Consider the following 24,178-nt stretch of genomic DNA (forward strand, 5'->3'; position numbering starts at 1 on the left):
TTTTAATAATTAAATTCTCTCCATTATTCCTGTTGCCCTTAAATAATTAATTAGAAGATTGTGTTCTTTCTTAGATGTCATTCGTGATGATGTTAGTCCCCATAGGAGCCATTTCATTGTAGTGAGACCATTTTTTGAAACTTGACCTCACTGTATAAAATGACCTGTGATGACCTCTATGATAATCACAGCCTCATGAAACATTACAGCCACAAACTACAGACCTAGAGCATTCAGAGGATTGATGGCTCTCCTAGTTAGATTGACAATAAGGGCGTTTCTGAGCAGTTTACACAACAGGAGTGCTCGCCAGCCAATCGGCAACCTGTTAACCTGCTATCTCCCCCTAAACACCCCCTGTCCCCCACTAAAAAAGACAAAAACGGGTCTATTGTGGGTCTCAGAGGGTTAAATATGGTCACAAATACAACATTCTGCAGCATTGACAGCTGTCATTTGTCACAAAGTGGTAAAAACAACCGAAGAATGCAGAGGAACCTGCAGCTCAATAGGAAACAGGTGTTCTTCAAATCGAACCATGTCACTCATCTTTCTGACTGAATGGGGTCAACATTGAGTGTAGAGTGTGAATGATTCACTAAAAAGGCATCCTAACCAATAAATAACACAGGTTTGTCTGAGACACACCTAAACTCTGACTCACATGTCGATTAGTTCGCTCACCCAGTAACATTTGATCAGTTTTTCTCTCTTAACTTTGTCACCAGTAGCTGCAGGTTTGACTTCATCACCAAATGACACATTGATATGCTTTTAGGAATGAGTTATTAGGAACAGGTGATGAAAGAATCAACAGTGAAATGACCAGGAAATCCATAAGGTCTTAAGGAATGAGAGAGGGCTTCTCAAGATTTAAAATCATTGATTTCATTAAAACAGATCTGCAGTTTGGGTAGGCAGTAATCCCTGAACCCTCAGGGACTTTACTGATGTCACCTGGGAAATGTTTGGGTGTGAGAGGCTTAAGGGCTTGAAATGGTATAACTATGAATGGGAGGGCACTATGCGGCGACATATCACGTTACCGTGACGACGCCAATTGTGGGATTTTATTTTTTTACTGCTTGATTTGAACGTCTTCCAGACTCTGGCCTTATGAGACTCGAGGTTATAGTGTGTGTGTGTAGCTGCTGACCCTCAGGCCTTCTGTCTGGACCAGTACTGCAGTGCTCATGAGTTCTGCGGTGGAACCCGCTGCCGCTGTCGGGCCCTGTTTGCCTCCAAATACAAACCAACAAACGCCTTAGGTACAGTCCAACAACTGTGTGAGAGCATAGTACAAAGAGCTCTCCAGAGGAAGTCAAATAAACCCAATGACAGAAGAGCATGTAACTCAAAAAAGAACCTGCTGATACACTGAAAAGATGCAAATTGATATTAATTATGCAAACATCTGGCAGAGGCAAAGCTGTTTGGGTTGCGTGGTTTGGTGCAGAGGCTGTCGTCTTCAGTCTAATGTCACTGAAGCAGAAAAACAGATTTTTCAGTGTTTAATTAAAAACTGGACGTATTTCTGCCTCCTTAACAGCTCAGAATCTAATTTTAATTTATTAAAAAGATAACATGAGCACAAACCTATTGACCGCAGATGAATCCATATTGATGTGGTGATATTTTTGGGTGTTCAGGTGAGCCGACAGTCTGCACGCAGAGCTCTGCCACTGTTACTCTGGCTGGATGTCTGATGGAGGACAAAGGCATCGACTACTCCGTCTTACAACTCAATGACCCCAACTGCAAAGGTCACATGGACGACCAGACCCACATGGTGACTTTCAGCTACAACAGCAGCAACATCTGTGGGACGGAGGTTACGGTGGGTACCCTGCTCTAGTTTTTTGCTCTCAACAAGCACAAAACAACATGCTGTCTTTGCTCATCACTTCCCTGTAGACTCAAAGTAATGACAAGTCTCAGCCAGGCATGCAATATATTGTTATTTTCAGGACACGTTAGCCTTCCTTGTGGCATGTGAGTGACTCCACAGAGAGTGACGAGGTCCATTTTAAAGCTGCATTAAGTGATTTGTTTGCCACTTGGAGGCAGCAGACGGTTGCCTATTTACACATTCAGCAAACAAAAGAGCTGAACAGGTTTCTCCACCGATGCTGCCTCTCTGTGATTGATGGGCACATTGGCTCACCTTGTTTAACTTTGGCTAAATACTGGAAGGACATTTTCCACTAGTTTTCTTTATTTATGATAAAAATATAGATGTGATTTATGAACTGGATGGTAAAGAGATGGACTCTAAACCCCAACAAGGGCTGTGAAAGCACTTTGTTCTCTGTTTGTAAATGTCACAGGTGAATATGAAAATAATCTGCTGTGATTACATGAACTCTTTGGGTTTTCTTCACCTGAACAAACGTCTGTGTTCCTGTCTCAATCTAGACAAACAACAGCCAAATCATGTACAAGAACAGCATCGTGACGAGGAACAGCTCCATGCACGGCGTCATCACCTGCAACGACCAAATTGAGATCAACTTTTCCTGCTTCTACACAAAGCCAGAAATCAAGAGTGTGTCCTTCACGATCAAAGACAGGTGTGTGGAGGCCGGCTGAACTTCACCTGGTTGTTAATGTAAAGCAGCATATTGGATTAAAGCAGCTGAAGAGTGTGTGTGTGTGTGTCCTCTCCAGCTCTGTGGTGCAGAGGATTGTATCTGGAGTTTGGAATTACACTGTGATGATGAACGCCTACACCGACCCCGGCCGCATGCAGCTTGTCGGGCCGAGCTCTAAGCTCAAGCTTAACCAGAAGATCTGGCTGGAGCTGAAGACGGAGGGGCTGGACGGCAACATGGTTGCCATAGTGACCGACTCCTGCTGGGCAACCAGCCAGCCGTCACCTGATAGTAGTCTGCGATACGACCTCGTCATTGAAGGGTGAGAAAAACCTCTGAGACTTTGTCAGCGGCTGTAAGAATCAACTGATGATGTAACTGATGTCATCATGTCTGTTTCCTGTTTCTGAGCAGATGCCCGAACCCCGCTGACCAGATGGTGACCATGGAGGGAAACGGACATGGATCGTCCAGCGTCCTCTCTTTCAACGTGTTCCAGTTCTCTGGGCATACTAGTGTAATCTACCTGCATTGCCAGATGGAGCTGTGCCCCGTACGGGACCCATCCTGTGCTCCGGTAAGCAGGGCTAGAGCAAATACTGCTTTACTTCAGTAACAGTAGTAATTGGCCTGAAAAAAACATTTCACCCAGTTTTCAAAGTAAATTAACTTTTAAGGTTACAGGAAAAAAAATGCTATATAATTAATATATGCAACACTATAATGTTGAATAATAATGTTAATATTTGCTCCACAAATATCTGCATCGGTGTTGACCTTCGTAAAGCCGGCTGTCTGAAGTCTAACCATCCTCTCTGTGTTACAGTCCTGCGGCAGAGGTGCTGTCAGGAAGCGCAGATCTTACAGGTCTAAATATGCAGATGGAAACCCAGCCCTCATCACTATGGCCTGGAGTAATTAGGTAGAGAAAGCTCCCCTTTAGATTGATTACATGGTATGTATGAATTTAATTTGTTTTTAATGAATGAATTACTTGTTTAAGTCAGAACGTAAAGTTTGTCCTGTGGGTGGCGCTAGACTAAAGGTCATGGGGTCATTGAAACCAAAAGGGTTCATATCATCTCAGTAGCAGGAATGTGATCAGGAAAGTTAATGGCAATCTGACTCTTAGATATTAGATGATTTAATCTAAAGTATAAATGACTCATCACAGTTTTGTTTTCTCAGGTGATTCCTGATTTAAGCTTCGTCCCGACAAGGAGCCTGAAATCTCGCTGCTTTTGAAAGAATGTTTGAAGTTATCGTTTCTGTGAAACAATGCTGGCAGATATCATCTTCATTTGATCCACCTGAGATGATGGCATATATTATTCCTGCAGAATCTGTGGGGTGCTGATTCAATCCAATGATTCATGCAAATTATTGGGATTTTGAAATGGGGCATAATCTCTAATGAAATAATAGATGTGACGTGTGTAATGGTGAAAAATAATCCAAGGGTTTAGAGGGTTTTATTTACTCTATTCAATATATACTAATATAATTTCCTCTTTAACATAATGTCAACTGCCTACTTTAAATGTACACACAGCCTAAATGCTACCTAGTGAATGCAGAAACCAGATGTCTGTGTTTAAGTGACATGAAGTTAAAAGAAGCTTTGCAGCAAGAAGGTGTTGAGATTGAGTGGAGGGTAAATACGAATGTGAATGTGAACATGACAGTGATTATTAGAAGATTGACGTTACTACAAATGATGATTGTCAGTTAAAAATATGTCTGTAATTACACAGAAACATACTGTTGTACCATTATTATGTTATTATTAGCAAAAAAAAAATATTGGGTGAAAATAAACACGACTTTCAGTCATTTATTTATTCATTTATCTTTTTTTCTTCAACTTTAACCAAATTCTTGGCATCAGAACCTATTTGCTGGCTCTATATTGGTTTTATTTAAATAGTTGTCACCGTCTTCAAGCTACAATACAGAGTAATCTGAAGTGACTAGGCCCCTGGAATTGAAGAAAAGACAGTAGGGAACCATTTCCTGGTCTCTTCCACATTTTATGTACTTGAGGACTGGGACAAGTGTTGTGGACATTTCCTTCATTGAGGAACATTGTTTGCATTTTACCACTTATTTGTAGCTATTGTCCTCACACTCCCTGAGTATAAAACTGCCACATCTATCTGCAATGAGCTATCTGTACCACACGGGAGAGCTACTGCTCTCCACTTCCTGCTCTCCACTTCACTGCTCTCCACTTCACTGTGAATCCACTTCACTGTGAATCCACTTCATTGTGAAACCACATTACAGCTCCAGCACATGTGACTTTCATGCAGGGATGGAAAGAGCAGTTGTACTCAAATAAAAGTACTGTTACTATAAAGTCATTTTTAAGTAATTGCGTTAAAATGTACTCTGAGTAAATGCCTTACACTTTTATATGTAAATATATGTAAATATATATATGTAACACCAGTGGAACAACTTCAGCAGCATGACCCCTTATGGCCAAAACAACAATAAATTCCACTGTGCACACAGCTTATTATTAATTATAAATATACAACTGCCTTCCTCAGTGTGGCCTCTCTAGAATAAACCAGAAAAGACACAAAACTCTGATATTTAAACAAAAGTGGCCGATAATAAATAGAAAGTCTATGGACGTGGGTGCAACAACCATTTTTAACCCTCTGAGACCCACAATAGACCCGTTTTTGTCTTTTTTTTAGGGGGTACAGGGGGTCTTTGGCAGGAGATAGCAGGTCAACAGTAGATGTCACATAGAAGTGGTGTACATCATCTGAAAGCTGGGAACATGAAGATTAATTTGAGATGCAGCTCAGCATTGTGTGTCAAGTTGTTCTAGTATGACACACACACAACGCTACCTTGCAGGCAACATAGCGGTTGTTAACGTTCTCACCTGGAGAGTGAGTTCAGTAGGTGTGTTGTTGTACTCACCTGACAATGTGTGAGTCCTCTGCACCGCAAAGTCCTCATCTAACCAGTCCACTCAGCCTCTATGGTCCCAGTATAACCGGTCCACTCAGCCTCTCTGGTCCCAGTATAACCAGTCTGAAAGAGGCTCTGCAACATCAGGGATTATCGTCTCACACACCTCACTGAAGGTAGAAGTCACCGTTGGAGGATCCACCATGATGAGCTGTTAGCCACACCCAGCACACCTGTTGGTGACACAACATCCAAGGTTTGTTTATTGCATTTCAGTTAGGGCATTTATTAACAGATAGTAACTGTAAATTGAAAAATAAAGAATTAAAAAACAAGGGAGGAGAAAAAATTATATTAAAAAAATAAGTATAAAAATAAATTACAAATAAATTAAAAATGTAACATTTTAACAAGAAAATTAATAATAATAAATAAATAAATAAATGAATGAATGAATAAATAAATACAATAATTCACACACCAGATTAAATCAGTGAATAATTAAGGCAGATTTAACCTTTTTCTTTTCTTTTTTTTAACCATGGCGAGGCACAGTAATGTCACATAACCATACCCCATAATGACATGATTCTTAATTTGACTGCATTGGTGTGCATTTTTTGTAAGCTACTGTTCACTGGCCGATTATACAATCATGTATAGTATTATATTACTGAATTACTAATTAGTGATGCATTAATGTGTACACTTTTACACTGCAGCTGCTGTGTAGCTTAACCTATAATAATATATAATCATTTATCAGTTGATTTTGCAATTAATAATCTTAATCGGCAAAGTAAATAAAGCTATCAAATAGTGGAGTAAAAAGTACAATATTTCTCCAAAATGTAGTGGAGTAGAAGTACAAGTAGGCCTACTTGTTTTAAAACTTTAAAAATAGTACTAAATGTCCAGAAATTTCCCCCAAAATGTCAGACTTGCAGTAAGAATATCGTAGAAATATTCTAAGCTTTCAAGGCATAAAGAATAATAATGTCACCATTAGCCCACTGTGAAAGACTGAGCCCAGCCCCTATAGGAATATCATAGTAACAGCTTGTGATGTGATCGCATGCTGATGACAGTTAGTGATAATGGGAGGTAACTAGGAGGTTGTGATTCATCCAGCTGTGTGAACACGAACAGGACAGACTGTTTTGGAGATGAACGATGGGAAAACAAACACTGTGGAACCCTGTTAAGACAACCTGAGCTTCATTTTTTTTTTTACAAAACTGGAATCTGTTTCTGTTGATTCAAATGGAGCTGAGAAGAGATTTCAGCCTGACTTCAGTGCTTTACTGCTGCTGGATCTGCATGTACTCCGGTGAGTGAGACGGTGAAATCTCTGCAGCTTAAATGATGTAATTTGAATCTATGAATATTGTGTTTTCTTGTTAAAAACAAAACAATGTATGTGTAGCTTTTCATAAAATATTCCTATCACGATATTAGCCTATTTTGGGACTCTATCTCCGTAACGTCTGTGTGGTATACTTTTGCTAACTTTCCAATCCCTTTAACAATCTTATTGTCTTATTTTTGCAGTATTATTCTAAAATTCACCATAGGAGTGCTACTATTCTCTTGTGTGTATGAAGTCATTGAAGAAATATGTTTAATGTGCACTAACATGGTATTTTTACACTGTTCTTATTTTTCTATTAAGAATTAACAGGGTGATTTTTATTTGGGACTTGACATTTTAATACTTAAATGGTATTTTTTCTCTAATAATATTATCTGTATCTGAAGGCATTTTTCAATATGATATTAGTGCAGTATTATTCTAAAAGTCACCATAGCACAACTTTTCTCCTGGGTGTATGACGTCATTGAAGAAATATGTTAAACAATGTTTTTATAATATTTCTATAAGGACTTAAAAGTGTGATTCTGCCTCTAAATAGTGATTTAATAGTGACTGTATAATATTTGGATCTTGACTTTACCATCGGCGGTTTCATATAAGAACTCAGTAATAATTTAATCTGAAGCATTTCAGTCTCCTATAACAGTTTGAGTATAAAGTCAACACGGTACCTTAGAGATAACAATTGTCATATACATGTAAAAGAGTACTATACAGAAATGTAACCCCAAAAAAAGACACAAATTAAATTCAACATGGACATACAAAGACAAAAAACTATAAAATGTAATACAAATAAAACAAATAGCATACAACTAAAGCATGTTCTGCACAAAGCACAAAACACAAAGTACATTCACTCGTTTTTACACCTTTAAAACCGAAAACCCTAAAATTTCAAATTCCATAATAGGGATGAATAGTGTTTATGCATTTTGGATATGATGTTATTTGGGAAATACTTTACACTAAAGCTACTATCTTACACTAAAAAACAAGGTATGATATGATGTTGACTTAACGAGGAAGAGTCCCCTTTGATTATTAAACATTTACAAACTATCTGCTGTATTTGTCATTTAAAAAGGTGCATTTTAATTACCCTGGTGATTAAATCAAATGTCAAGTTGAGCTTAAGAGAGAAACATTTTTATGAAACTTGACGGACTGGCAGCAACAGTGTATAGAAAAAGCTAAATCTATCTGACAATCAGGACAAGAGAAAGATTACTTTTCACCACCTGAGAGGTTTAACCAGAATAATGTGTTGTAAATAAGATATAACTGTAAATATTAAAAGTCTGAATCCTGAGACACAAACTGCAGCGTAATCCAACAACATGTTTCTCCTCCACTGGCAGAGCCTCACCTGAAACATAATTTTGTCAGTTATAAATAGCCAATATAATCACAAAAACTGGCATTACACACATTTGCAGTTTGTGCTCTTGGCTCGCTGTTTCTTGCACTGGCTAATCCTAAATTGCTTGCCGGTGATGCCAGATTGCTTTCCAGAGAGTTCAAAACTGCGTGTTCAGAGAAGACAGAGGGGAAGAAGAGATTGCTGGTCTTGAAGTGAACAGGAAAAAAGAAGATATATATATATTTTTTCAATTAACCTGTAAGACAAATCATATCACGTCTGACACAAAAAGTCAAACACATTGAATTAAAGAGGTTTATTTCAGTTATGAAACTGAGTGATGACTGCCAAAAAACGTGGCTTTTGATTTTGAAGTTCAACTATCTCCAATAATTTTGCTGAGTGACATAAAATTAAATCAAAGTGCAGTAGATCACAGTATGAAATTTTATGAACAATAAAGTTGAGGTAATTGCTTTTTTCCCCCAGAGATGGGTTACAGAAACTCACTTCCTCAACTGCAATGGCTTTGGTTTTAGCAGACAGAAGGGGAATAGCCCTTTAAAGCCTTGGAAGGAGAGGAAGGTGAAGAGATGGATCAGAGATACCGTGGATGGGTTAGAAACTAGAAATGCAAAGTTTGAGCGCTTGAGAAAGAAAATATTTATCCACGAAAGTGATCGTTAGTTGCAACCCTACATAAGTATTTATTTAAATATTATAAATATTATTATTTATTTATTATTATATATTTATTTATTTATCTGTTATTATTTTTATTATTATTTTACTATCACTATTATTATTTATTTATTATTAAATCTTTTTTATTTTAACTATTTTCCCCCAAATATATACTATTAGTATTATTATTATATATTTATTTGATTTATTATTATATATTTTTTATATTATCTACTATTACTATCACTATTATTATTTGTCAAATTACCTTTCCTGTATGTGTTCATTTGATTTCTTTCTGTGATTTCTGTGACCCTGGGAGGGTGAGGGAGGAGTGATGATGACAGATCGTATATATATCTACATGTAAAGATGACTAGAGTTTGTATAATGAAAAAAAAAAAAAAAAAACAATAAGAAGAAGTCTAAAAGACTTTATCCAATTTCTAAAATAAAAAGTACATGAGAACAAAATAAAGTTTCAGTTTCGCCGAGAACTGTCTGGATTTCCTGGATTATTAAAATAATTATTATGAGAAAATCTTGGTACTACTTTCTCATAAGGCAGCCTTTATAAAGTTGGTTGTTGTACGTGTAAAAAGTTACAAACAGTCCCTTTAAGAAAAACTAAAACTGAACTGAAACGATATTGCCTGGCTACACAAACAAGTTTTTTGGAGTTTAGTGTCCTTCTTGTTTTTCATGCACAGAGTACCTTATTTGCATTTTAAGACTATGTGTATGCGATCAGATTAGTGATGTCTCTCTCGTCTCTGTGTCTCTCCGTCAGTGCTGGCTGAAGACTGGACTCGTGTTCACACTGAGGACGAGCTCTTCAGGAGCTTGTTTGGCAGCTACAGCAAGTGGACGCGTCCGGCGCGAAACATCACCGATGTGGTCATCGTCAAGTTCGGCCTCTCGATCGCACAGCTGATAGACGTGGTGGGAACACACACAAAAAACTGACCACCGCTTCAAAAATTAAAAGAAAATATCACACCTGTTGTTGCTTCCTAAAATATTTTGCAGTTTATAAGCAATCATTCGATCTAACCCAAATGTATCTCCCACTTTTTGCTCCAAAACAGGATGAGAAAAATCAGATGATGACGACCAATGTGTGGCTGAAACAGGTATAAGCACCTAACCAAACAATTGGACAAATGTGAGTTCTCGAAATACGAGAACTGAGCTTATTGCCAAACCTTTGTACCAATATTCATCACTTTTCAATTGGACCTTCCTAGTATGAAAACCATACAACTAAAAGCAGTTTAAACAAAAAAATTTTTGTCTTAAAAACTGTGTATGTGTTGGCAGGAATGGACTGACTATAAGCTGCAGTGGAGTCCGTCCGACTTCGACAACGTGACGTCCATCAGAGTCCCTTCTGAGCTCATCTGGGTGCCGGACATCGTGCTGTATAACAAGTAAAAAAACAGACAGTCAGTTGCACAAATCCTGCTTATTTTGTACACTTACAGTATAAATAAGCTGGACTGAGAACAAGAGGAAATCATACAATAGTTAAAGGAAATGTGGCAAACACAAACCTTTAACCATGAGGTTTTTTTGTTGTTAAGGAAGTTTTGTGTAACTAAACTTTAAAACAAAACAAATTAAAATGAAAACTAAAGGATGCAAGTAAAGACTTCTTGTTTCTTGACCCCTAAAAAAATCCGGATATAAAATGTAGCACATACACAGGAATCCAAGGACACACTCAAACAGACACAACTTTGAATTTGTGTAGGTGGAGCTGGAAATTATCTGTAGTGATCAATTACCCGCTTGATCCATAACAATGTCCTCATCTCGCTGAGGAGCGCATGAGGAGGGAAGGTCACTTATATGGAGCCAAACAGCTTGAGCATTTCTGCATATCCCTGCATACCAATTGGTGATGCATGCAAATGATCCTGTTGAATAAATGATCCTGATTCTATTGCGTCTGTGCAGCGATCTTGCATCACACAGCTTTAAGTCAAAGTCTGGTTTCCTTTCCTCAGGGCCCAGAGGAAGTATTAAACCTTAAATTTGTCTGGATGGAGACGAAACTTTCTCCTCCTTCAGCATTTCTGAATATGAGCTTGCATCATGAATACAACTTCGTTAACATTCAGTGATCAATTATTAAACATCGCCTGTGTAAAAGGGGCATAGCTCCAGGTTTGTTGATTCAACTTTTGGGTTTGAAACGTAATGAGACGGAAACTTGGGAGCTAACGACTGAAGAACGATCCCCTTTTATCCAGATGATACTTTAATATTGTGCTGTGTCTTAATTTGCGTGCTTCTGTACTTACACTTGCTATTTTGAGTGCACAAGTACGTTCACACTGAGAAGTATGGCAAAATGCAGTGCACTCTAAGTACCCGGATGTTGTGCCCAAAACGGTCAAAACGTTGGGTGTGGAACGCTGGACACTTCTCACCCTCAAACTTGTGAAAATGGCGGGCGAAGAAGCTGTAGCGGTTGTGACTGAAAGGGCGAACACAGAACTATACAAATTTAAAGGTCCCATATCATGCTCATTTTCAGGTTCACGTTTGTATTTTGGGTTTCTACTAGAACATGTTTACATACTTTAATGTTCAAAAAACACATTATTTTTCTCATCCTGTCTGTCTGAATATACCTGTATTCACGCTCTGTCTGAAACGCTCCGTTTTAGCGCATTTCAACGGAATTGCGTTGCTAGGCAACAGCTTGGGTCCATGTTTACTTCCTGTCAGCTGATGTCATTCACATACACTGCAACAGGAAATAAACGGGGACACATTTAGAATGTTTATGTTTAAAACTGGGTCTAAATATAGTATATTTGTGACATCACAAATGGACAGAAATCCTAATGGCTTGTTTCAAACGCACAATTTCTGAACACGGGCTGTGTGTATTTCTCCATGGATTCAGTGTTTTGATAGTTTAACAGTATTTATATATCACTTAAACCTCCTTTATAATATAAAAGACATGAAAATCTCACTTTTTTACAATATGGGACCTTTAAGTTATACATGCGTTTTTTTTCACTAATAGTCGAAAAGAAACCATTATGGGATTAATTTATCAGTCTGAATTGAATTACGGCCAATACGGCGTGATGTCCATGGCGGACTATCACCAGCTCATCTACCGAGCTTCAGGTGAGTGCAACAACAGCCGTGTGCGATTTGAGACACATGTAAGTACATAGTGCGCACAGTATACTACATAGAATTATCCGATTTGAAACACAACTTTGGTGTCCTTTCTCTTTCTTGTCAATTTTCAATATTTTCTTGCTTTTTTTTTCCTGTCTCAATGCTACGCTTCCTCCCCTCATCTTCTTCTTTCTCCAGTGCAGACGGAGAGTTCGCCGTCACCCACATGACCAAGGCCCATCTCTTTCACACCGGTCGTGTCCGCTGGGTGCCCCCGGCCATCTACAAGTCCTCCTGCTCCATCGACGTCACCTTCTTCCCTTTCGACCAGCAGAGCTGCAAGATGAAGTTCGGCTCCTGGACGTACGACCGCGCCAAGATCGACCTGGAGCCCTTCGAGAACACAGTGGACCTGAAGGTTGTTGAGTTGGCGCCATTTAGCCACAACTGGCGCCTGATTTGCCAGCTCTGCCTTTTTACCTCCTCTTATCTACGGTTCACACATGCTATTTTCCGTTTAGTTTTGCAGAGGATAAATAATCTGGCTGCTTACTTTTTAATCAACAGAATAGTTCTCAGCGTGTTGCTGTTGCATTGCAGCATTAACTTGTAAATGCATGAATTTCAAGAGATGAAACGCCTAATTCTGGAGAGATTTCTCAGATTTAAAATGCTGAGGTTTTCTTAATGGTGTTGTGACTCAAAGCAAAGGAGTTAAATATAAGTTAGCCTGACGAAGCAGTTTTTAGCAACGTGCTGCTTAGCACTTGGAGTTTCACATTCCTATTCCTCTGTGCTGAGAGATACAGTTGGCCCACCACTTTGGTCTAGAGTGACATATCTTGACACCAATTGAATGGATTGCCATGAAATTTGGTTCAAATATTCATGTTTCTTGGAGGATGAAGCCAACTGACTTTTGTGATTTGTTCACGTTTGTGCTTTTGAGTGAAATGTCTCAAATCATTCTATCTAATTTCTAGGATTACTGGGAGAGCGGAGAGTGGGCAATAGTCAACGCCGTGGGCACCTACAACACCAAGAAATATGATTGCTGCCACGAGATCTACCCCGACATCACCTACTATTTTGTCATCCGCCGCCTCCCGTTGTTCTACACCATCAACCTCATTATCCCTTGCCTCCTCATCTCCTTCCTAACTGTTCTGGTCTTCTATCTCCCGTCCGACTGCGGCGAGAAGATCACGCTGTGTATCTCCGTGCTGCTGTCGCTCACCGTCTTCCTGCTTCTCATCACGGAGATCATCCCGTCCACGTCGCTGGTCATACCGCTGATCGGGGAGTATCTGCTCTTCACCATGATCTTCGTCACGCTGTCCATCGCCATCACCGTGTTTGTGCTGAACGTGCACCACCGCTCGTCGGTGACTCACACCATGCCGCGATGGGTTCGGAGGCTTTTCTTGACGACGGTGCCACGATGGTTGTTCATGAAGCGTCCAGAACATGGTGTCAGGCCTGTAAGGTGAGAAAACAAGGAAGGTTTACTGTATGTCCAAATCATTCACTACTTCCTATATAATAGAGTTTGAGATTCATCATTTTACATAATCTCGGACAGGTGAAGTGTCGCACGACTGTAATTAAGCTACGAATTGCATTGTGGGAGTTGTTGGCAAAAAGTAATGATGCCATAGGACACTCAAAAAATGGCATACAATAAACATATTACACTATATAATAAATAGGAAATGAGTTTGGACATGGTGTACATATTCCTTCCCTTGTTTTTATATTCTAAAAGCCCAGAACGGCGCTTTGTTTGCGTGTTCAAACACACCAAATGTAATTTTGTGGACTAGACATTTGGTATTTACATGGTACATAGTGCAGTAGTAGTAAAGTATTACACCTCAGTATTGAAACTAGTTCCAGATTTAAAACCTGAATTAACTTTTTTGGTCACTTGGGTGCAGCAGAAACAAGCTGTGACAACATCAGGACCCTTTAAGTTGATACTGTACGGTGAACTTGTTACCAAACAGTTGCTTGTTTACACATCCAACAGTTACGGAGCAACATAATCATTAATTAGGAGTCTTTGTGTCCACCTGATGAATTTGAGTCCAAATATTCACTCTCTTAGTGATAAATTAGTGATACTTATGTGATGGGCATCACTACAAGCGACTCCTTTCACATCCACGCCATCATTTGATCCATTGTTAATATAAAAATATTGATTATGGCATAAAGCTATTCTTCTTTGGCTTTTTTTGTTGTCCCCAAACGTTGTTGCCTCAGGCGGCGCCACCTGACTGATAAACTCATCCCTGTCCGGACTCCAGGCCCCTCCCACAGCTCGTCCACCTGGGCCACTCAGGAGTCTGACATCGATCTCCATGGTTACCAGGGCGATGATAACGGTTGCCACAGCAGCCACCAGCTGGACTCCTTGGATGCTGGAGATGAAACTCACTACTGCGATCTCCACGGTTACAAAAACACAGATAATTTGGTAGCCAGTCGGCCGAGGATTTCTCCCCTCTCTCCTCCTTACCCTCCATCTCTCGGCTACATTTTCCTCCCACAGAGACATTCCTCACTCAGCTTGGACTGGGACACCCCTCCTGTGGAGCATGGTTCAATCGAGAGCCCCTCTTTTCTGTCTCCTGCGGTGGTATCGGCCCTGGAGGGGGTGACATACATCGCAGAGCATCTCAGAGCCGAGGACGCAGACTCCTCGGTGAGTGCCGACTCCCTTTTTTGTGTTGCCAGGAAGTGATTTGCTTTCACTCCTTTCTAACATCTCCCATTCTTTTTGTCTTTTCTGTCTCTTCAGGTGAAGGAGGACTGGAAGTATGTCGCCATGGTTGTAGACCGGATCTTCCTGTGGATGTTCATTATTGTGTGTCTTCTGGGGACAGTCGGACTCTTCCTGCCTCCGTGGCTATCTGGGATGTTTTAGAACCAAACTAAACATAAAAAAACTATTAAATGAATAAATAAATTGTGTCTATATGTAGAGAAAGAGATCAATCAGTCACAAAAACTTAAGTTTCCTAGGAAGGACAAGAACATTTTTCACCCGATTTGTTTAATTTGAAATTTCAATATCAATTAATCTGCCTTTTTGCTTGATAGATGCACAAATGATTTAGAATTTAACTACATTTAAACAAGTGGATTAAAACTTCCTTTGTGTACTTTCTTATACTGTATGCATCTTTTGATTTCAGGAGAATATAGTTTTCTTTGAGTCTTTGCCGTTATGAAACATTTTCAGCTGCAGAGTGAATGAGGACACTTGAACAGACATCCAATTATCAATGATTCAGAGAAGAAGAGAGGGAAGAATGAGGCCCTTAATATATAATAGCTATTAAAGCCCTGATTGGCTAATTACACTGAATGAAAGTAGCTGTCAATCATAAGATATATGCCTTCTCTTGGGTCTCCTCCATTATCACCAACATGATATATTCAGGTCATCAATACAGCACTTTTCTCAAAAGTAATTCCTTTTATTTGACCTTTGGCGGGCCTCAATTCAAACATGCAATAACATGAAGAAGACACAATAGAAAATCAATATTCATCCCAAAATTCATGTACAATGCTACTATAGCTGCTATATTGTTTTGATGCTAAATTAGCCTGCATGATTGGCAGGAGTATGTATATGATGGGATTTGGATATATAATGTGTTTTCTCCACTTTCTGTACACAATTTGACATTTGAGTCATAAGATTATGTTTATCCAGTGACTTGCAATGATGATACGGAAAGGGCGTTTTATCCATAAAAAGGGCAAGGCTCATAGCATTCATAGATTTCTTGGCTGCATTCACAGAAATGCAATTTCCAAAAATAAATGCATATTGTATAACATCCTCTCAATGGTAAATAGCTGACATGTGACTGATGAACTTGTTGGCTGTAACAGGGGTCAAGAAGAGTCTGTCTGAAGTGTGGTTTAGTGCTAGTTGTATAAGTCTTATATCACAAAAGTCTGCGTCAGCACCTTGTTGGAGAATAACACGATTCAATGTTTGGTCAAGTCCAATAAAAAAGAAAATTTGTTGGATGTCATACACACAAATAATTGGCCATGCTGCTGTAATTGGCATGGTTTTTCAGAAAGGATAAAAATTGTTTGTACAATAAACAGAACACTGGACAATAAAGAAAAGGGTTTTCGTAGAAGAGAAAGTTTCATCATCAGTATCATATTTGTATTTTGGGTTTCTACTAGAACATTTTTACACGCTTTAATGTTAAAAAACACATTATTTTGCTCATACCGTCTGTCGGAATATACCTGTATTCACCCTCTGTCTGAGTTGCTACGTTTTAGACCCCCTCCCAAAAAAAGCCCAGTCTGCTCTGATTGGCTTGTGAGAAAAATATGGTGCACCTTTGCAAAGGTGAAGACATGGGTGGTACTGTATATTCTAACGAGCCTGCATGTGACATAGGAAGGGGAGCCAAATCTGAATGGCTTGTTGAATCACATGTTTTCGAGGAAACCCATAAAATACTGACTGGGTTGTCTTATTTCACAGTTTGTGGGTTGGTAGGCACTCCAGATACCCAATTGTATGAGCACAAGCACTGAAGTGAGTTTTTCATATGTCCCCTCAAAGATCATACCAGAATTTACAAGTCCGTTTCTTTTTCCACTTTTTGTTATTCAGTTCATTCTAAAAAAAAAAAAGCATGCATACTGTAGGCAGTTTTTTGGCTGCCGAATGCAGCAATGAATGAATCAAACATGTTAATGTTTGCTCATTGTCTCATATCATGCACGCTTGTGAATCAAAGTGGCATCAAAAAAAACATCAAGACACTTGTGACAACAAATGCACTCATTGTTGTCAGCGGCTGCAGGCCGAGTTCAGTTTGAACCAATGTTATCACATGCTGAGCATCAAAAGACTGTCCAGGATTCATAGAGTAACAAGCCTACCAGAGTTTATTCAAATTTTACAACAAATCAGATATGAATGAGTGACAAATTAAATGAAAAGTTTTCATTGACTTTAGCAAGCTTAGAATCGGATGTTTAGCTGGTAAAATGCTCACCACATCAACCATCATAGTTTGGTCTGTTGGCATGCTAAAATGTTAGTAGTAGCATTAATCAAAGGGCAACTCACGCTGATGGGAATGTTGTTTGTTTTGCATATATATATACTGTATACTGTATATATGTTGCTCTTTGTTGTAGCCGCTAGTGCTAAACTTGTCGGTGAGAGAAATCACTCTGATTGGCTCTTCAGCTTAAACGAATCGGTGCACAAGAAGAGAAACGAAAGTGATGAAAGCAAGCCAACGAGTAAAGTCGAGGAAAAATACAGAAGGCTCTTCTCATTCTTCATCTTCATCTCATCTGATCATTCCAATACACGGATATTTTCACAACCATATGGCCATCAGGAATGAAGTGTGAATGAGAGTGGTGTGAAAATGGTCGGCAAACGCCGCTTTGTTTCATGTACGTATCATAATAACGGATTGTATATCCGCCGTCCTCTATCTTCCGTTTTTTTAAATGATGAATACCGAATACCGCAACCTGCTGGTAGGGAGAGTTATTTCATCTCACACAGGCGCAGAACGTCTGGATCAAAATGTTTAATGTCCTTATGACCTTATAAATAAACTCAAGCAGTTCAAGGCGTGAAAGCTGTGAAAACGAGACTAAGCTAGCATTACAATGGGCGTGGGCATCATGTGCTACAGTTCTCTCTGGTTGAGAGACAGCTGCTGAACAGCTGTCATCATTCTCTTAGTAGTGAAGGATGGAGGCTGAACAAGCTGAACCTTCGGAGGGATGGTCATGGATGAAGGTGCCATGTCTCAGTAGCTGAGAAGAAGACGGGACAGGATACCTTTTAGAGGATAAACTACATATCTCCTCAATATCTGTGTCAGAGAAATGGGAAGTCAGGCAGCTGTTAGTTCTGTCTCTAAGCGGAGGCTGAGGAGCTGATTTCACTCACAAGAACTTAGGGCCGGTTGGGAATTGTTGACTTCTGAGTGGAAGAGTTATTCTTTCATCAAGAGGAAGTGTGAGTCAGAGTAACCAGAATCACACTGGCTGAGGTCTTCTAAGTAATGCATGACTTTCTTATTAGCTGTCTGACGTGGCGGAAACAAACATTTTGGGCTCTTTTGGTCTCTTTTCTAGGGCTGCTTTGCTCTGAAAGGCAAGGCTGGTTTGTCTGTGGGCGATCAGAAGCAAGCATCTTATCGATGAGTCTTTGGATGCGCATCACACCTGTCAGTGAGTAGCGAGTCTATTTCTTTTCCTGCACTTGCTGAAACTCAACCTGCTGATGAGTTCAGGGTAGATCCTGTGCTCGGGAAGAAATAAAATGGTCTACACAGGGGCTCTCCATTGTTGTGTCTGGGATGTTTAGTACAACAAAGCAATGTGGTTTGCTATGGTGCTGCGTTGGCAGACTCCTTGCCTACACTATGGTGAGTAGCTTCCTGTGGGCACCATCTAGTGGGACTAGTGGGCATAAAAGATCGGCGCCAGTAAAGGTAAACACAGACTCAGGCTGAAACACGTGGCAGTAACAGCTAGGTACATAACTTATATCACAGCGGTGGTAGCACGGTAGCATACACATTTGATGTAATGTGTGACAACAGCAGTGGCCAAAAGTCACGGTCAGGTAACTGACACAGTAATGTTAGTTATAAAAGCAAAATCTCTTACCAGGTCATACCAGGACAAGTTAGGGTGTTTTTTTAATTTATTTTCATTCACAGGAGAATTAATGTGCGGTTTCTTGTTTTTTAAAGTTACACAGACTTAATTAAAAGATTCACTGTTTTTTCTTACCCAACCCTCCAACCATTTCCAATCTTTGCCTCCCTGTGGGCATTTTCAATTTCATACCAAAAGCATTAACCCTACAATTATGTGATCAATGATCAAGTGATACCAATAACCATGGGGCCTTTTGTACCTTTGCTGCGTCGATGATTTATAGTTTACACTTTGTTACGCAGAAGGAGTCCGTTTTACAGGAAAGTAAAATCCTTATTTCGTGGGGTAAAGGATGATGGGTCTTGCAGATTGCAGCTCTTTTAGTGTTAACACCAAAAAGATATCATTTTGTTATGTCTACACCAAATTGTACTCCCGACCCACTTATATTATTTTGTGGATTATTATCCATTTATTATAGTATTTGTTGATCTATTTATTCATATTTGTTTTCATTTTCTTTTTGTTAAATGTTATCATTATTGTTTTTATTATTATATTATACATTTTTGGGGAGTTTTAAGTTTTTTAAGGATTATTTCTGTTTGTCCTATGTTTATGTACACTATCCATCATATAGTCTTTATATCCAGATGTGTATGATTGTATGTACATACTATGTATATGACTATGCAGGTTTATGTATACAGTGCCCTCCAAAAGAATGGGAACAGCAAGGTCGGGTTTTCTATTTTTGTTATACACTGAAGACATTTGGATTTGAGATCAAAACATAAATCTGAACCAAGAGATCAGAATGTCAGCTTTTATTTCCTGGTACTTGCATATATATTTAGGAGGCATTTCTTTGAATATAGGTAGACAAAATGTTTCGGTAGACTTCTGAATCCATTCTGCTGCTACCCATCATGAGCCAGTTCCAGAAGCAGCCATGCAAGTCATGACATTACCTCTCCCAATACTTAATGGATGAGCTAATGTAGCTGTGGCTAGAAGTGCAGATTCTTCTTTTCTCTACGCTTTGGTAGGTAAAAGATTATCTTGTTCTAATCTCTCCAAGATAAACCTTTGTTCCAGAAATGTTCTGGTTCATCTCTGTACTTCGGTGTAAATTCTAATCAGGCCTTTCTAAATTGTTGTATTTGCAATTCCCAATTTTTGTGCAATGGTTCAAATTGATTCTGAATCAATGAATTCTTTTCTTTTCTCAGCTTTCAAATTGCTTACTTATTCGTCCTTTTTTTCAGCCAGTTTGACCTTTTGAGATCCGGGAGGCGCTATAGAGTCCCTCTGGCAACTAAAAATGTGTTAAAGAAGTCCTTCATCCCAAGTGCCATCAATATCCTTAACTCAATAATGTGACTGAGTAGATCTAAGCCACAGACACTGACATGAACTGTTTTAATGTGTAATATGAGCTGTCTATTTGTTTTTACTGACAGCTTGTCTGTTTTTTTATGTTGTTTCCTGTGTTTGTTGAGCCAATGACAACAGGAAATAAAAGCTACCATTGTGATCTCTTGTTTCACATTCATCTTTTGATCTCAAATCCAAAAGTCTTTAGTTTATTGCAAAATAAAAAAAGTTAAATGTATACAACATTTGCAGCTCACACAATATGCACACTAAGACCACATCATTAAAATTAAATAATAAGTGAATAAATTATAAGAAATAAACACAAAATACAATTCATGATACGAGTCAAGCTTTTATTTCAACAGAGACAATGTAGAATGAACAAGACTCATAGAACAGACAGAAAACATTAAGAGACACGCAGATTCTTCCACTACCTCACTCCTTAAATGTGCAAAAAGTTGATATCCAGAGCATTAAAATAGCAGCAAACAATTATTTGCGATATAAAGATATAATGAAGTAATGTCTAACTAAGCAGTATGTTGTAATCCGAGCTTCTCTGTGCTTTATTTACATAGCCAAACAACAAAACAACAAAAGCTGTCTTTCCTATTTAGCGTAAAGCATTTCTTTTCTTTTAGCGTACATGGAGCTGAGAGAAAACACAGCGTCGGTGAGGACGGTCGGGAGAAAAGGGAATAGCTTGAAGAAAAACATATCGGTCGCTGAGGCCAGCAGGTATCTACGTTTAGGCTGAGCAGACGTGACGGCGTGCAGCATGGCGTCGACTACCATGTCACCGTTCTTGAACCCCGTCCTGCATGTTGACATGAAGTACTCGTTGGCCAGATCGATGTACTGTCGGTTGAAGATTTGCTTACGTTCGTCGTCTAATTTCTCCCAAATATCCAAACCTGTTTTCGTCTTCACGATGCTGGTGGCTTGGCCGAAATTACCCGGCTGGATGATGCTGACCTGAGAGTGGAAAAGAGTTAGTCTGTATATTGTCGAAACTTTACGTGCTTTTAATGATACAACACAAACTTAAAGGAATAGTTTGGCCATTTGCTTTCAATCTCATGTTTGTACGCTAAAAAAAACAGGAGCCAGGCTGTTTCCCCCTGTTCTCAGTCTTTGTACTAAGCTTCTGTAGCTTCATAATTAACATACAAAGACGAGAGTGGTTTCAATCTTCTCATCTAACTCCTGGCAAGAAAGCGAATAAATGTTAAACTGTTACATTAACATGGTTAAAAATCAACAGTTTCCTGGCTTAGATAATAATGGGTGTCCTTTGACTGATCATATTTTATCTCTGCAAACTTCCCACAATGTTTTGCCTACATTACTGTACCTTCACATCAAAACTGGCCATCTCAACCCGGAGGCAATCTGCAAACGCTTCCAGTCCTCTCTTTGACACACTGTAAGCTCCCATGTTCAGGCAGTTAAAGAAGGAAAAGATGCTCGACATGTACACCATCCGACCTGCAACATAACACATTCATTTTTACTTTTAACATCACTACAATACGAATGTGAGGTTACAGTGAAATGTAGCTAAATTTTTTAGCTAACCTTTAGCGGCACGGACCAAAGGTAGAAATGCAAACGAGGTCCTGATGGAGCCAAACAGGTTGATGTCGACCATGTGGCGGTAATCTTCAATAGAGCTCCATTCGATCTCGGCCCAGTCTGAGATGCCAGCGTTGTTCACAACTGCCCACAACCCTGAGAAAGTAGAAAAGTTATTCTCTATAAAGACACTATTTAAAGAGTTGAATATGTGTATTGTGCATATGTTTAAATGCATTGCTGTGCATTTATTTAACATGTGCAACCACGATGAAATCATGTAATTCATCAGATGTATCGGATGTTTTAAGATGCTTCAGGACATAATTTCATGGCAACAAACTCTGTAGAGATTATGCATGAAAACCAAACTGTGCATTACAGTCACAATTATGTGATACAGTCTGATATTGATTTATAAAGAACGCATTTAGACTTCTTCTTTTGACTAACTTATTGTCTTAGTATCTCAAAATCAGGACTAAGTATCTTATAATTAATACATTTATTTATGGAAGCCCAAGAATGAAAAGTTTAGGAATAAAAAATAAACATGGCAAATCAAAATTATGATAGTAAGTCATGTAAGTAAGCCAAGTCTTTCTACGTTAGTATCTCAAAATTAGGATTAAGCATCTTATATTTTTGACATTTGTACATTTTAGGAATAACTTAAATAAAGTTAGTCATGGAAAATCAAAATACTAAATCATAATTTTTTTTGAGTATTTTCCCTTTTGGCAGAAATGAGCTTGCATACACATTAAAGCTGAATACAAGAGAAAGTGGGTCATCTCACCTTTCTCTGGCAGGTTCTCCTGGACCATCTTCTTCGCCTGCTGCATGTCTTCATCACTGGTGACGTCCAGCTTGAGGATTTTCAGATTACTGGAGCTCTGTCTGACTAGACTCTGGGCACCGGCTCCTTCTGGAAACAAACAGCCAGCGAAGACCACAAACCCTTTGTGGTCCAAACATCGAGCCAGCTGGTGTCCGAAGCCGCTATCGCAGCCTGTTATCAGCACAGCGTAGCCGTAACCGTCCTGCACATTGCGGTGGCGTGAAAAGAGTTGGCCCACAAAGAAGAGGAGGATGGCGGAGATGGAGACTATGCCAATGATTTGGCCGATGAAGTAAATTGTGCTCATGCTGATGAAGCGTCTGTGAACCACCGTGTCTGAAGAGTGCCTGACAGTGCTGACTACCGCATATTATACCCCAGTTGTGACGCCCCTCCTCCTGTGTTGGAGGCTGCCCTGAGGGAGGGTCATCAGCTTGATTGAGCTCACCTGAGCTCACCTGAGCCTTCCAGGCTATAAAGGCTGCCCCATGTACCTTTGTTTGGTTCTGCACCTTTAACCCATATGCCACACATCCATGCACTACATCCATTTGATAACATTACTGATCTACACACTCCATTGTTCATTTCATATTAACCTTAGTTTAATAAATTGTTTGGTTTAATATATAACCTTGCGTGGACTCCCTTTTTGTCACATTCCCTGAACCAGTTTGTGACAAATGGGTGCTCGTCTGGGGCTGCTCCACAACACAGCAACAGTTCATTGTGAGGGCTCACATGTGTGAGGGTGAGCCAATTTGTTCAGGTTGTTTCATGTGACTTAAAAGACACCTCTGTTGTTGTTGCTAACTGGAAATGTTTGGACAAAATATTTGCTGGAAATGTTCAATGGATTTTAGTGGAAACAATCAATTTTCTTTCAAGGAAAAATGTTTACCCCATACAAATAATCATGACTTTTCTCTTGATTACTAATCAATTATAAAGGCTAAGACCTAAATGAGTATGGACTAGAGCACACAGTCATTTGAGGACAGAGGATAGTGGCCTTACTAAGACCCAAAAATAATGCAGTATTCAGGGAAATGTAGGTCTATTCCTATGATGCCCAACTGACTGAAGAGTGCTTTAGGTAACATGTTTTGAACATTTAACATTTTAACACCATTCATTTCTTTAACGCATTAAACGCAACTTGCGACTTTAAGATTGTAGTGGGCTCAATTTTAAAGCTAGAGTGAAGATATTGGTACCAACCACGTCATACTAGCTTGTCGTGAAGGAGGTTAAATAACGCTCCAAACTTATGCACTTACTTTGTCCACTCCCATGTTGATAAGAGTATTAAATACTTGATAAATCTCTCTTTAAGGTACATTTTGAACAGATAAAAAATGTGCAATTAATTTGTGATTAACCATGGACAATCATGCGGTTAACTGCGATTAAATAGTAAAAAAAAGTAATTATAATTTAATAATACATTAATCTGAAATGGGCCATTCTGCATAACGAGTAAGTATATTTAAGTATATTTTGATGCGTATACCTTTGTACTTTTACTGTAAGTAAGATTTCGAATGCAGGACTTTTACATGTAGAGTGTATTTACACTGTAATACTGCTACTTTTACTTG

General features: G+C 39.1%; 3 protein-coding genes across 5 annotated transcripts; 2 read left to right on the forward strand and 1 right to left on the reverse strand.

Annotated features, from left to right (window-relative positions):
* The first annotated feature begins 1,007 nt into the window (after positions 1-1,007).
* Positions 1,008-3,182, forward strand: LOC141763308 (uromodulin-like). The gene is made up of 7 exons (XM_074627877.1): positions 1,008-1,062; positions 1,149-1,268; positions 1,650-1,837; positions 2,416-2,570; positions 2,668-2,913; positions 3,006-3,066; positions 3,108-3,182. The coding sequence occupies exons 1-7, from the start codon at positions 1,008-1,010 to the stop codon at positions 3,180-3,182; spliced, it is 900 nt and encodes a 299-aa protein (XP_074483978.1).
* Positions 3,183-6,625: 3,443 nt separating this feature from the next.
* On the forward strand, positions 6,626-16,380 carry LOC141763100 (neuronal acetylcholine receptor subunit alpha-2-like). Of its 3 annotated transcripts, XM_074627406.1 has the most exons (8): positions 6,626-6,852; positions 9,735-9,886; positions 10,033-10,077; positions 10,265-10,374; positions 12,290-12,509; positions 13,075-13,577; positions 14,357-14,798; positions 14,895-16,380. In XM_074627406.1, exons 1-8 carry the CDS (start codon positions 6,786-6,788, stop codon positions 15,018-15,020), a joined length of 1,665 nt encoding a protein of 554 aa, XP_074483507.1. In that variant the 5' UTR covers positions 6,626-6,785; the 3' UTR covers positions 15,021-16,380. The 3 variants fall into 3 exon arrangements, with proteins under 3 accessions (XP_074483507.1, XP_074483509.1, XP_074483508.1); XM_074627408.1 differs by lacking the exon at positions 14,895-16,380 and having other exon boundaries at positions 14,401-14,595; XM_074627407.1 differs by lacking the exons at positions 6,626-6,852; positions 9,735-9,886; positions 10,033-10,077; positions 10,265-10,374 and adding an exon at positions 11,196-12,094 and having other exon boundaries at positions 12,295-12,509.
* Positions 16,381-20,490: 4,110 nt separating this feature from the next.
* On the reverse strand, positions 20,491-22,965 carry LOC141763034 (D-beta-hydroxybutyrate dehydrogenase, mitochondrial). The gene is made up of 4 exons (XM_074627273.1): positions 22,536-22,965; positions 21,740-21,892; positions 21,516-21,649; positions 20,491-21,136 (listed from the first exon to the last, which is right to left on the reverse strand). Exons 1-4 carry the CDS (start codon positions 22,882-22,884, stop codon positions 20,771-20,773), a joined length of 1,002 nt encoding a protein of 333 aa, XP_074483374.1. The 5' UTR covers positions 22,885-22,965; the 3' UTR covers positions 20,491-20,770.
* Positions 22,966-24,178: the final 1,213 nt, after the last annotated feature.

This window comes from Sebastes fasciatus, chromosome 24, assembly GCF_043250625.1.
Source record: "Sebastes fasciatus isolate fSebFas1 chromosome 24, fSebFas1.pri, whole genome shotgun sequence".
In the NCBI taxonomy this organism is placed as follows: Eukaryota; Metazoa; Chordata; class Actinopteri; order Perciformes; family Sebastidae; genus Sebastes; species Sebastes fasciatus.